This window comes from Hippopotamus amphibius, chromosome X (genome assembly GCF_030028045.1).
Source record: "Hippopotamus amphibius kiboko isolate mHipAmp2 chromosome X, mHipAmp2.hap2, whole genome shotgun sequence".
Taxonomy (NCBI): domain Eukaryota; kingdom Metazoa; phylum Chordata; class Mammalia; order Artiodactyla; family Hippopotamidae; genus Hippopotamus; species Hippopotamus amphibius.
The window spans coordinates 27,942,057-27,956,494 of record NC_080203.1 but is presented as its reverse complement, the minus strand read 5'-3'; the positions used below and the strand labels follow the sequence as shown (position 1 = coordinate 27,956,494).

General features: G+C 33.1%; 1 protein-coding gene across 5 annotated transcripts in view; it reads left to right on the top strand.

Moving 5' to 3' along the window:
- The window catches only part of STAG2 (STAG2 cohesin complex component), a 118,724-nt gene that overhangs the window by 55,926 nt on the left and 48,360 nt on the right, over nt 1–14,438 (top strand). For all 5 annotated transcript variants that reach the window (XM_057717924.1, XM_057717927.1, XM_057717928.1 and 2 more), the window contains 5 exons: nt 2,160–2,256; nt 7,013–7,089; nt 9,013–9,217; nt 11,178–11,329; nt 13,592–13,665. In XM_057717924.1, the coding sequence (XP_057573907.1) occupies nt 2,160–2,256; nt 7,013–7,089; nt 9,013–9,217; nt 11,178–11,329; nt 13,592–13,665 (605 nt within the window). The remainder of the gene's footprint in view (nt 1–2,159; nt 2,257–7,012; nt 7,090–9,012; nt 9,218–11,177; nt 11,330–13,591; nt 13,666–14,438) is intronic.

Here is a 14,438-nt window from a genome sequence, read left to right as displayed (position 1 = left end):
GTCCATGAAGGAATACAGTATTGCTTTTATTTTTTAGTTCTGTTCTGTTTTTTAAAAAATTGCTTTATTGAGATATACTTCACAAACCATAAAATTCACCCTTTTAAAGTGTAAATTCAGTGGTTTTTAGTATTGATAAATTCACAGAGTTGTGCAGCCATCACCACAATCCAATTTTAGAATTTTTTCAATACCCTAGAAAGAAACCTCGTGCCCATTAGCAGTCACGTTCTCCTCACCTGCCCCCAGGTCTAGGCAACCATGAATCTACTTTCTATAAATTTGCCTCTCCTGGACATTTCATATAAATGAGGTCATACAAATATATGGCCTTTTTTGAGTGGCTTCTTTGACTTAGCATAATGTTTTTAAGTTTCATCCATGGTGTGGTGGCATGTATTAAAACTTCATTCTTTTTTATTGCCAAATAATATTCCATTGTATGGATATGCCAGATTTTATTTATCCATTCATCCCTTGATGTACCTGTGGTTTGTTTCCACTTTTTGGCTATTGTGAATAATGCTGTTACGAGTATTATTGTACAAGTTTTTGTTTGGACATATGTTTTCATTTCTCTTGGGTAATACATACCTAGGAGTTGATTTGCAGGGTCATTTAGCTCTTTAACCTTTTGAGGAGATGCCAAACTGTTTTTTCAAAGTGGCAGCACCATTTTACATTTTTAGGAGCAGTGTTTTAGCATTCCAATTCTCCAAATTGTTGCCAGCATTTGTTATTGTCTGTACTTTTTATTATAACCACCTTAATGGGAGTGAAGTGATATCTTATTCTGGTTTTGATTTCCATTTCCTTTCTGGACAGTTACATTGAGCATCTTTGCACGTGCAAATGGCCATTTGTATTCTATATAGAATGTGTCCTTTTCCTATATTTTTAATTGGGTTATTTGGCTTTTTAAAATCATTGAATTGTATCACACAAGTTCTGTATCAGATACATGATTTGCAAATATTTTCTCCCATTCTGTGGGTTGTCTTTTCACTTTCGTGATGGATTCCTTCCCCCCCAAAAGTTTTAATTTTGAACAAGTCAGATTTAATTTTTCTTTTGTCTCTTGTGCTTTTGGTCTAATATTTAAGAAGGGTTTGCCTAACTTATGGTTATGAAGATTTATTTCTTTGTTTTAAAGTTTTAGCTCTTACATTTAGGTCTTTGTGTATGATGTGAGATAGGGTCTAACTTCATTCTTTTGCATACAGATATCCAGTCGTCCCAGCACCATTTGTTGAAAAGATTAGTCTTTCTCTATTGAATTGGGTTGACATCCTTGTCAAAAATCAAATGACCATCAATCTATGGGTTTATTTCTGGACTCTCTGGAATTTTATTCCCTTGATCTATGTATCTGTCCTTGTGCCAGTGCTGTACTGTCTTGATTACTGTAGCTTTGTAGGTTTTAAAATCATGAAGTATGAGTCCTCCAACTTTGTTCTGTTTTCAAGACTGTTTTGACTATTCTGGGTACCCTGCATTACCCTAAGGATTTTAGAATCAACTTGACAATTTCTGCTAAGAAGCCAGCTGGGATTTTGCTAGGGATTGCATTGAGTCTGTGGATCAATTTGGAGGATACTGTCATCCAGCAGTATCAAGTCTCCAGATCCATGAACTATCCTATTTTCTTTTGATGCTTATTTAGACTTCAATTTGCCTTTCTTATTAATATGGGACTATTAGTGCTCACTGCTGAGAAAAGGTATTATTTTATTTGCATTTCCTCATTGACCCAAGCATTCACTTCTTTTTAAAAATTTTGTAAAAGTTTCATTCCATTGAGTATTATTGTTTAGATATTAGTACAATATTTTAGTCAATATTAATATTTTAATATTTTCTAAGATATCTATCATATCACTAAGAAATTTCAGTTTATAGAGTTGGGTCCCATAGTTAGTTTTCAGATTCCTTTTAATGCAGAAATAAGGGAAATGGATCATCATTATGTACAATCAGGTGATTAATTTACTGAATTTGATTCCATTTTATAGTTAAAATTTAACTTTAAATTTTAGTATACAAGTGGGTATTTATTGAAATGTGATACCACTTAATGTTGAATCTTAATGACTTTAGTCTGACTTAAAGAATTCTTAACATTAGAAAAAGCTAATGTTTTTTTTCCCTCTCTGATGTAGTCGGTGGTAGATGATTGGATAGAGTCATACAAGCATGACCGAGATATAGCACTTCTTGACCTCATCAACTTTTTTATTCAGTGTTCAGGCTGTAAAGGTAAGATATATTTATTTTGGAAACAGAATGCTCTGAAATATTCTCTTCTTTTTTGTTTTGCCTAAAGATTACTAACACTTTACATGGAAACTAATACCAAGATACTAAGTTATTTCCATTATAACCATACAAAATGTATGTAAAGAAAAAAGAGCAAAGAACAAAGAAAGTGTTGAGACTGTTATAGTCATATGTGAAAGTTAACTAAAAACTTGGCAATTTATAATTGTTATGTTACTTTTATTAGATATATTTCCCACTTTCAGCATCTGGTTTTAGGAACAAAGAAATGGGTTAAGAAGGGAGGAAGAAGATAATGAAGAGATACAGGTTCAAGTGGCAGGGAATTGTAAAGTGTAGGGAGTTAAAAAGTGCCAGGAATAATAGTAAGTAAGTAAGTAGGTAAGTAAGTAACTAAGTAAGTTAAGTAAGGTGTTGGTGAAATTTCCAGGTTTTTCCTAAAAGGTAGAGAAATTCCAGAGTATGGAGTGGGGTCTTGTTTAAAGTGTTTATACTTTATTTAAAAAGATTTTGAAGTAACAGCAGGGAAAATATAAAATATACAAATGTCTTCTTCCTTGAGACAGAAATATGTAGCACACACATTTGTCCAGGGGGACAAAATTGTGTAAGTTGGGGAGTCATACATCCTGAGCTGGATTAGTAACCAAGTTAGTCAAGATCATGGGCAGGTTTTGATCTATTGTGTGTCTCCCTAATACTTGGCCCATCCTTGAAATTCTAGAAGATGCATAGGCAAATCAATGTTACAGAGTTTTCCAAGGGTACTACATTTTTTAATGAAAATGGTACCAAAAACATGGGCATTAGAAGTCAGGAGGAGGTAAGAATGCTTAAAAATAGATCTGAAAGATTAAGGTGCTAAATCTGAAAAAAGATCCCAAGAAGCAATTTACTTATGTCTACTCCTTTAATTCTACAAAACTTCTTTAAAAATCCTGTCACTGGAATTGAAAAACAAGTAACATTATACGAACTGATACGTTTTATGAGGTTGATCACAACTTTCAGTGCAGTCTGCATATTAAATGTTATACATGTGAGGCCTGACAGACAAATTTATTAACTTCTTGAATCTGTGGCCTTCATAATGCCATTAATGTGGTCAGTTTCTAGAAATTTTTAAAAACGTCTTTATAGTGCAGAGAGTTGCCTAGTTTACTTGACTTCTTAGCTAAAGGTAGCTGTAAATCAGTATTAGAAAATTCTACTGAATCTGCTCATAGGAAGTGTTGTAGTAACAACAGTATGATGAACCAGATTAACTCTTTAGAAAATGAGATATGTTGATATTATTTTTATTTTGTCTATGTCCATTCCATCTTTCTAGAGTAGAAGGGTTACAAGTACCTGTTTGTTGTGTTATGTAATGAAGGGCAATGTCCTTTCAGTTTAGGTTCTTTGAAAATGGAAGGTTGATTGCAGAGCAACTGAACAAGTGCCAGAAATAATCTGATGAGTTGAAATTCTGATTTTTATATTCAGTCTTCCCTTTTATATCATAGTTTGATCAGTTTTAGTTTCCTAATTAGGCTTCTGAATTGCAGTTTTAAAACAAAGCCATAGTCAGAACATTTCCCCTTTATCAGATACATTCCTTTTCTGCCCATCACTGTATTTATGAATCAGGAGCTTGCCCATTCAACATTTGGATATACCTTGTCACAAACCAGGTTGTGAAGATTTTTAAAAATTGAAGGTATTGAAAATGTAGGTAAATTTAAACACTGCTATAATATTTATTTTAGAATCAAGGAAGCTCCATAAAGAGGAATTTACCATGTAATCAAAGTTAAGGTCATTAAGTACTTAGAAAACACACTCAAAAACATTTTGATAGAATTCTTTTATAAATGAGTTAGAAACATGTTTAAGTATATACAGTGTACTTTAACCTTTTCCTGTGGATTTAGGATTGTATGTCAGTTATTTTGCTGTAGTTACGCCTTTTGCAGCTATTGAGGTGTATGGAGAGATGTTTGGCCCTACACTGAATGGCTCCAGGCTGCTCTGTGGTTGGTGATTCTGTGGCCAATGTTGTTTCCTTCTTTCTTTCCTGGTCAGCTGTCACTTTTCAGTTTACCAGTTTTTAAAGCAGTCTTGCCTCATGTCCCCCACACTTTTAAGGCAGTGGGATCTGGCTTGATGTCCTGATGGCTACTTCACCCCTGCCTCAGGAGTTATTATATGTATGGAGTTTGTGACAGCTACTTTGTTTTCTGCTTATATTTGGGTTTACGGCTGTTATATGGTCTGTGAGATGAGAGGAGGAGCTTTAGAATTTTGTCAAAATGTATGCAATATGTTTATTTTGAGATTTATTTATATATAAATGCTATATATAGAAATTATTTCAGGGATTGAGTTACTTGTCCTTCTCTAGCATTGCAAAATTTATAGTACCTGGGTATAAAGTATGGGAAGGTTCTACAGATAAATCCATGGCTCTAGATAAAAATTAAAAACCCTTCAAAAGATTTTTGAGAATGTGCTTCTTTAGTCAGGGAAATCATGCTTTCTTCCATATTTGTTAATATTTTTAAAGTCATTTGGTTTTTTTTTTTTGTTTTTTGATTTTGTTTTGAATACACACTTTATCAAAGAAGATACACAAATAGCAAATATACATTTGAAAAGATGCCCACATATTAGTCACAAGAAAAATACAAATTAAAGCCATAAATTAATACCACTACACATTTACTGGAATGGCTAAAATTAGAAATTGACAATACCAAGTGTTAGTAAAGTCATGGAGCAGACAGAACTCACAGACTGCTGGTGGGAATTCAAAATGGTACATCCACTTTGGAACAGTTTGGCAGCTTTCTTACAAAGTTAAAAATACACATAAGACCTAGCAATTTCACCCCTGGATATCTTTCTCCAAATGAAAGCATACATTCTTCATAAAGAGATTTATACTAGAATGTTCACAGCAGCTTTATTTAAAATGCCAAAACTGGAAATAATCCAAGTTTCCATCAGCTGTTAAACAATTAAATAAACTGTGGGGGTTTTTTTTGGTTTTTTTATGTGGTAAGTAAGGGCTCTTTCATAGTACCAGTATAAATTAATCTCATTTAGGGCTGGGCAGCATGATGTAGACTAATAATCTCATACAAATTATTTAACTTCTTTTTGCCTTAACATCAGTTTCCTCATCTGTAAAGCCAGGATTATAGTACCTGCTATATAGGCTTGTTACCAGGGCCGAAGTGGCTGGTGCATAGGAGCCTCAATGGATGTTAGTTCCTGTTCTACTCCTGCTGGCTTTGTTACACTACTGGAAGGTCTTAAATTGCATGCCGATAGAGAAGGAGCTCACTTATCAGTTGTTCCTTTCAGATTTGGGGTTGGAAAGAGAGTATGATGTTCTATTGTTGTTTTTAAATTTATATATACATAAACACATGCATATACAAAATAGAGCTTGGTCAATTGAAATATATCTATTAATTATATCTAATTTTTATAATAAATCTCATCTTCCTGTGCCAAGACATTCATTTATTTTTTAATTAAAAATTTTTTTTTCTTTGGCCATGCCGTGTGGCATGCGGGATCTTAGTTCCCCGACTAGGGATCGAACCCATGCCCCCTGCATTGGGAAAGTGGAGTCTTAACCACTGGACTGCCAGGGAAGTCCCAAGACATTCTTTTAGATGTTACTGTATTTATGGCATTCATAGTGATTAGACTAGCAAAGAATAATCTAGCATTAGAGAGATGGTTTAGAAAATTCACTTTTTACATTTATTCCTTTTTTAAAAAAATATCCGATACCCCATCAGTGGAAATTCATTTATGACTTCCTGCATTGTCTCCTATTCATAACTTTTTCCTAGAAATCCCCTTTTTGATATTTGACCTATAGCTGACTAACTTTTACTACTTTTTTTTTTGAAATATAGTTGATTTACAATGTTGTGTTAATTTCAGGTGTACAGCAAAGTAATACAGTTATACTACTTCTTGTAATGTGCATCCTTTCTACTCTCCTCTCCCATCCTCCTTTAAAACTCTAAGTGTCCTTATAAGATTCCTTCTCTGTGAAACACCTACTTATCCAAATCTTTTTTTTTTGTCTGAGCTATAGCCTTCCTTGGCTTCTCTACTCATTTGGGCATTTATTATGTACTACCTTTAATACTTTATTTTTCCCTTTCTCCCCCGACACCTTCCATTATTCTTTGTTTAAATTTACAACTAGATTATAGGCTTCTGGATGAGCAGGAACTACAACTTACTACTTACGTTTATTTGAAGCCCTTTGAGGGGATGATGGGATGCAGTTGCCTTATATATAGTTGTGCTTAATAAAGAAACGTGGCTAAAGTGAATTCTACTTGTTACTCTTTCCCTTATTCTCTTCACGGTCATCCTTAAGGTTTTAAATGTTACCGTGGATGCTGCCTCACACTTAATGACATATGCTTTATATTAAAGGGTCTTAGCCAGTATACATATTCTAGGCATGAGTAAAGTAAGTCAGGTATTCTGGCTAAGACTGATTGTTCTAGGAAAAAACGATACCTGTCAGAAGGCTGTTTTCTTGTATATGTTGAGAATGACATTTGTGATTTATAGGGTTGAGTAGCATGGTAAAGATCAGGTGATATAGAAGTACACCTTATTGTGCGACTGTAGACAGCTTAGTGTTAGAAGTGGACTTAGAAGTTCTCTATTTTTTTTAATTTACCATGTATTAACTTCTTACAATTGCAAATTTCAGGTGTTGTCACAGCAGAAATGTTTAGACATATGCAGAACTCTGAAATAATTCGAAAAATGACTGAAGAGTTTGATGAGGTAAGTTATTACCCTAAACGTTGTGATAATTTTATGCATCTTGATCTTGATTTACTCTTCAGAGTATTAAATTCTGAATATTAGTGTTGTGGATAAGAGCTTTGGCAGTAGAAATCCAATCAGATGATGGCCATGTGACCTTGGGCAAATTGTCATCTTAGCATCAGTTTCATCATCTGTAAAATGGAGCTAAAAATACGTATAAGGCTGTTATGAAAATTCATTGCAGTAACGTTTGAAAAATTCCTTAGCATTTTACAGTGTCTGGCATATAGTAAGAACTTAACAAATGGTAGCTATTGTTATTTGTCAAAAAATTAACATTTCAAGGAAGAATAAAATTAAGTGCCTACGAACATACCTTAGAATGTTGTGGAAGGAAGATTCGATAAATATTTGGGGAACCAGATGGAAGCTTAGGCAAAGGAAAATACATACACACATATATATATTATTGTTTAAAGTCTTATTTATATTTCAAATATGGGTAATAAGAACAATACAAATACATAATAAATAGTAGCTTAGACTTTAGTTGATCCTTTATCACAGTGACGTTTTTGAAGTATTGTTGCCCATAAAGGCATGTTTAGATTTACTGTGATATAAACTCCTTTAGGGCAGGGATTTTTGTTTGTGTTGTTCAGAGGTGTATTCCAGCACCAGTAATTTTACTCTTTAAAATTTTCAAGTAGAAAGCCTTGTCTCATTTGAGTTTTATTTGATCTTTTTTTTTTTTTTTTTTTTTTTTTGGCTTACTCAGATGAAGGAGCTTTCAACTATCATTCTGAAAGATAGACTAGAGTTGTTAAATTGGCTTTGATGATCACTAAGTGCTATTAATCAGTCTCTAAGTAGTTGAGATGTAATTATGAGGAATGGTATTATTTTAACCTTCTGATGCTGTTTTAGTGAGAACTTTCTTTCTTCTAAACAGCTATTTGAAATAAGAATCCTGAAATGAGATTTGAAAATATCAGCAAACCAAATTGCTGACAACAATTAAGATGATACTTTTCAATATAGCACTAAATGAGCCAATCAGAAAATGTGGATGAAAACCTTTTTGTGGAGTATTAGGACCTTATTCTCAGATGAGACAGTTCAACTTGTTTATGGCATGACTTAAAGTTTTAAAAAATATATGGCTAAAATGACAATTTAATTGTTAAGAATTTTACTAAACCATACTGATAAAATCACCTTAAGTTTCTGGAACATTCTTGTCAGAAACTTATTTTTAGAGGTTCTGTGTAGTATTGGTTTCTGCTTTAATTTTTTGACTTGCTTGTTTTTAATGATAAATGGAGGACCTCAATTGCAATCTTCATTGGTGAATGCCCCATCTTATATATAGGAATACTTGAGTATCTGTCTTTCCAGGTCATTCCAGCTACATTTCCATTTAAAAAAAAGTTATCTCATTGTTTACATCTGCTGACTATTTGGTGTCCTGAAGCTAATGAAAACATACATTGTAATCCTTTGATTATTTATAAGTCATATGTCAATCCATTAGACTGGCTGAGAATATGATTTCATAATTTTGAATCCATTAAAACATGTAACTTTGGTTTGATTTTGGTTTGCTTTTGTTTTAAAGAAATTTAGTAACTATATCTTTGCTTATCAGAATAATGTTTTGTTTGATGGGAGAGACTTTTTATTTTGGTATATAATTGGTATGTATTTTCATTGGTTAGAGTGTATTCAGAATATCCATTTTGATCTTAAGTAAAAGAGCAGATGTGTTCAAAGGTATCTCTACTTTTGCATCTTATTCTGCCTACTTTGAGGATTTATTGTAGAAGAAAGATGAGATAAAGGAGTCTTTTCAGCTTCTGCCTAGGGTATTTGAAGAAAAAGTAAAAGTTTATTGTCATGTGTTTTAAATGAAATTGGTGTTTTACATTTCTGTTTTAGGATAGTGGAGATTATCCACTTACTATGGCTGGTCCTCAGTGGAAGAAGTTCAAATCCAGTTTCTGTGAATTCATTGGCGTATTAGTACGGCAGTGTCAATATAGTATCATATATGATGAGTACATGATGGATACGGTCATTTCACTTCTTACAGGATTGTCTGACTCTCAAGTCAGAGCATTTCGACATACAAGCACCCTGGCAGGTCAGTATTTAGAAATGTTTTATGTGCATTTTCTTAGGTTAGAGATGAGAATGATTTTCATCAAAAGAAATGAAATAATGGTGACAAATTAATTAATTTTATTAAGTAGTCCCTAAGAGGACACTCTCCCCTCTCCTTCAGCCTCCACGAATTACTGGGAATGGAGTGACATTTTCAGTTTTGATCCTTTGAAGGCATACTACAACTAATTTTCTTGTGGTAAACTTAATTGATTTCTATCCACCTCTTCTTTTCTGTGGCATAGCAATCTGTCGGGTTCTTGAAATATGTTTTATTAAGGAAGGTATTGACAGCAAATTTGGGGAGCAGTCATTTTGGATGTGTAGTTCTAAATGACCTTTATGCATAGTCTCTGCTAGCATAGTCCCTTGTGGTATGATGGCCACTATAGGATGATGCTTATTTAACCACACCACAAAAATTTGATTTTTCTTATGCTTCTGAGTAACTTTAGGGTGAGTCAAACTCTGATTTTTGAATTTTAATGAAACAAGTTACATTTTTTAAGGCTCACATGATTAATTCTAGAACAGTGATTTTTGGTGTTTATGTTCTGGTTTCTCTTTTGTGTTGAAGATAACTGTTATTGAATATGTGCTTTTTGGTTTGAGTTTGAATAAATCGACTAGGCATTAATTGTTACTGTGGTATTCTAAGCCTTAATGATAGAATATTTTGATTTCTACAAAAATTTTTCATTCTCTAAGTGTGGGAGTATTTTTTTCCTTTGGAGTATTTCCCCAAAGAATTAAAGCTATGATGAAAGATGTACTTCTGCTCAGACCTCCATTTTAAAAAAGAAAATGCAGACAATCTCCCCGTAGGTTTTGCTTTTAGATTTCAGGTCACAAAATATGAATGTGATCTTTCTCTATGAGCTTAGGTAGAACTGATGTTAAGAACTTGAATGGTTAAAGTAAATTAAAACACATATGATGGGATAAAGTGAGTAATTTTAGATCAGAATGATAAACCGGTTTGCTGAGAGTGTGGAATAGCTCAGAGCAGAAGATTGGGAATCTCTTTTAAAGAGAGCCAGTAGCCACAAATTAAGGTTTGGTTTTGTGGTGTTCTATCATGCAGTGAATCAGTTCTGAGAAATAGTCTGGACTAAGCTAAATTAAGCATAAAATGTTCAGATATTTCAACTAATAAGTTTGAAATCACAGGCAATGAGTCTTGTCTCAGTAGCAAGAGTTCAATAACAGAAGGTGGAGATCTGGAGGAACTCTGATTTAAAAAAGCACTTTATTGAGTGATATTTTACTCTTTGTACTTTCAACTTTTTATCTAGATCTGGCCTTCATAATTGCACCATTGTCTTTATGATGATATGTAATAGAGTAAAATTAAAGGAAATCAAATAGTGATAAAACTGTCCAACATTTCTACACTGTACTTTGATAAAAAGCACTTAAGTTCCCTCCCTGTTTGGTTACTAGATAGCTAAATGACTGCTATATGAATCAAAATTTATTTAGAAGGTGAATCATGGTCTCTGGAAAAGGTTATTGTAGGGGACATATCATGGAATAGTGCGATTTGAGCATAGTCTCGAGTCAGATTACCTAGTTTTGAATCTTGGTTTAAATGTGTATATGAACTGTGTAGTCTGAGGAAAATTTCTTAATCTCTCTGAGCTTCAGGTTCTTCATGAATGAAATGAGGATAGTACTTAACTTTGAGGGCTATTGTAAGGATTAGGAGTTAATCCATGAAAAGTACTTAACATAGGTAACTGACTGACATATATATAGTAAGTATTCAGTACACATTAGCTGTTGTTTTACTATTTTGTCATTTGTAGCAGCTGTATTTTTCTTTTCTGTTAGAACCGGAACAGCCCATCTTGTTTTTAATTTCTTTTAATTTGATCTTAACTTGTGAGATCAAAAATTTATCTGTGAGACTAATTTCAACATTTTCCATTTAAAAATAGCTATGAAGTTGATGACAGCTTTGGTGAATGTGGCACTAAATCTTAGCATTAATATGGATAATACACAAAGACAGTATGAGGCAGAACGGAATAAAATGATTGGAAAACGAGCCAATGAGAGGCTAGAACTCCTGCTACAGAAGCGGAAAGAGGTACACTTTTGCATTGAATATTTAAGCTATTAATCTGTAAATAACTTGGTCACCATTAATTATGATATAACTTTGCTAGTTCATCAGATAAAAATTTTTGAAGAATTTAAACAATATTTCAACTTGTTTATACATCTAACTTATTTTTATTGATTATCCATGCCAACAATACCTTCCATGTATATTTTCTTTCTGTGTGGACTAAGATTAAGAGGTCAAGGCTTCAAGTAAGGAGTCCTGAGCCAGTCTGACAAGTTGCTTAATTCTTTAGCGTTATTCATCTCTACTCTGAAAATCTCTCTCCTAACTTCCTCTGTCAGCCTATTGTCAGGATGAAATAAGGTTTCACTTGTGTAAAATCACTTTGAAAAATAATTTATAAGCCATTTATGATGTCATAGTTTTGGGGGGTTTTTTGTTTTGTTTTTTTGTAGTGTAAGAGGCACTTGGTTAGCATTAATGACTGACCACCAAATTCAACTTACTATGAGGAAAATATCTTTTCCAGTTTTATGCTAAATAATAAATAAAATCTTTCGATGTTATATTTTGTGTTTTCTGTTTTTTTTGTTTTTGACTGTGCCATGCATCTTGTGGAATCTTAGTTCCTTAAACAAGAATTGAACTCAGGCCCCAGCAGTGAAAGCGCTGAGTCCTAACTACTGGACCACCAGGGAATTCCCTTGATGTTGTGTTTTGATTTAAATTCCTCCTTCATTAGTGATATAATATTTTGCTATCTGATATTGGGGATGTTTATTTTTATTTCTAATAGGCAAAAGTCTGATGTTTCAAAAATATTAGTGATGCAGTTTAGTTAAAATATTTGCCAGTGGTATTCCATAAATTACTAACTTGATTTTGACATTTTTTGAGGGGTAGTGGTAACTATAATTTAAAAGTTGTTATTTCTGAGATAGCCAATACGTTTTTAAAATGCCCCCTGCTCAAGAAAAGCCAGAAAAATCTTGTCCATATTTCCCCCATGCCTACATTCTTCATCTTCTTCATGTGTGGTTGACCCTTGAACAACACAGGTTTGAACTTCACAGATCCACTTATACATGGATTTTTTTTTTACAGTAGTAAATATTATAGTACCTACATGATCCACAGTTGGTTGAATCTTTGGTTGTGGACCCTCATATGCGGAAAAAACTGTGGCAGAGAAACCGCATATATAGAGGGCCAACTATAAATTTTATTTGGTTTTTTCAACTGTGTGGAGGGTCAGCACCCCAGCCGCTGCGTTGTTCAAGGGTCACCTGTAGTTGAAATGAAGAATTGACCTTTTTGCCCCTTAATTTAGTTAATAAATTGCATTGGTTGCTTTATTAGCTGAACATAATGCATGAAATTATGTCCTGATTCTAAGACTATGAACATAGAATGAAAGGATATAGGTGAAAGGAATTTTGAGTTTAAAATTCTTGTACAGATATAAAATATTGATACTTCTAGGTTGGGTTAAGTTTTTAAACATGTTGAAAGACCACCTGTGCCTTTGACTGTGCTAATGAATACAAGTGCATGCCCTTGTTAGTATTATTTGGAAATGTGAGATTATGTTAATGAAAAGAAAAAAACATTTTATGAAAACAGAACATAATCTAAAAGCTAATTGATACTTAGAGTGTGAAAGATTTTTCTTGTAATTCTTAGGCTCTGAAATAATTTTTTCTTAACTCTCAGGCTCTGAATTGAAAATATATGGGAGTAAAGAAGTCAACCGAGATTTGAAATGTTTAGTTGATTATTTCAAGTGCACCTTGTTTCCCTTAAAAATAGTTAGCAGGAAGACAAATGTTTTGCCAAGTTATTTTATTCAAATCCTTTTTGTTCTTTGAACAGGCACTAGTTAACATGACTTACTTTTCAGATGTTAAAGACCAAGATAATGAAACATTATGTTTTTTTGATAGCAACATATATGTTATATAATAGATATGTATTATAATAAACTACTTAACACATTTCTTTATGTAGATTTATACGATGGAAATATGTGACCATTCGAAAAAATTAGTCTAGCAGCTAAACATTAAACCAAGTACAAATATTCCAGGTATCAAGGGACTGTAGCTACCTGATATGCAACAGCTGTTAATTTTTCTATGTGGACACTTTTCTTTTAGTGGAATTAAAAATTGGGTATAATTACCAAAGCACTAAAAAAACCTGCATTTGTGCTGGTAACAACTTTTAGATGTTCTTTTGGTTGTCTTCCATAACAATTGAAAAGAAATGTTGTATTCTTTTCAGCTTCAAGAAAATCAAGATGAAATAGAAAATATGATGAACGCAATATTTAAGGGAGTGTTTGTACATAGATACCGGTAAGTCAGGACAGTTTTTTCTGTGTAACTCTTACTCTATTCAAGTTTGGCTGTTTAGTGGTTTAGGCAGTATAAATTTAGTGGACATAGTGTTAAAATAAGATCAGTGTTAGAATCTAAGCCCTTCCACTGATTGAGACCCTCTAGGCAAGTTACTTAACTGCTCTGAACTTTGTTTTCTATCTGACAAATGGGGTAACGTTGTGCTTGATTTGTAGATGCCCAGAAAATGAAAGCTACTGCTATTATTAATAGTCAAGGTACAGAATACTTAATTGATTTTGGATGTACTATGTTAGTAGAGACTGTACATTCTGAATCCTGACTCTCCTCTTCCATTTGAATATCAGTGAGAAAATTTGGATAGATTTAAGAGAGAGATTTCCCTTATTTTGAATGAGCAGAGGAAAGAAATAGGTAATCTTACCACCATTTCTGCTGTAACCTATTCTTTAAATGTTGGTGGCATTTTTATTTAACTTCTCCATCATTTCCTTAACTTGGCAGTTATTGAATCAGGTTAATACTTCCTTTGTAATATCCCTTTGTCCATTCTTACCTTTTTATTGTCACCATTACCTTAGTCTGTTCCCTCATCATTCTCATGCCTAGAGATTATTGCAGTTGTCCTAAAATGTTATTCTGTTGCATCATTCCTCTGCTCAAAAGCCTTGAATGACTTACCATTACCTACAGGATGAATTCAGAGTAATTTAGTCTGACGTTCAAATACAAATTGAGCTTGGCCTCAATATTAGGTGTATCTAATTCTC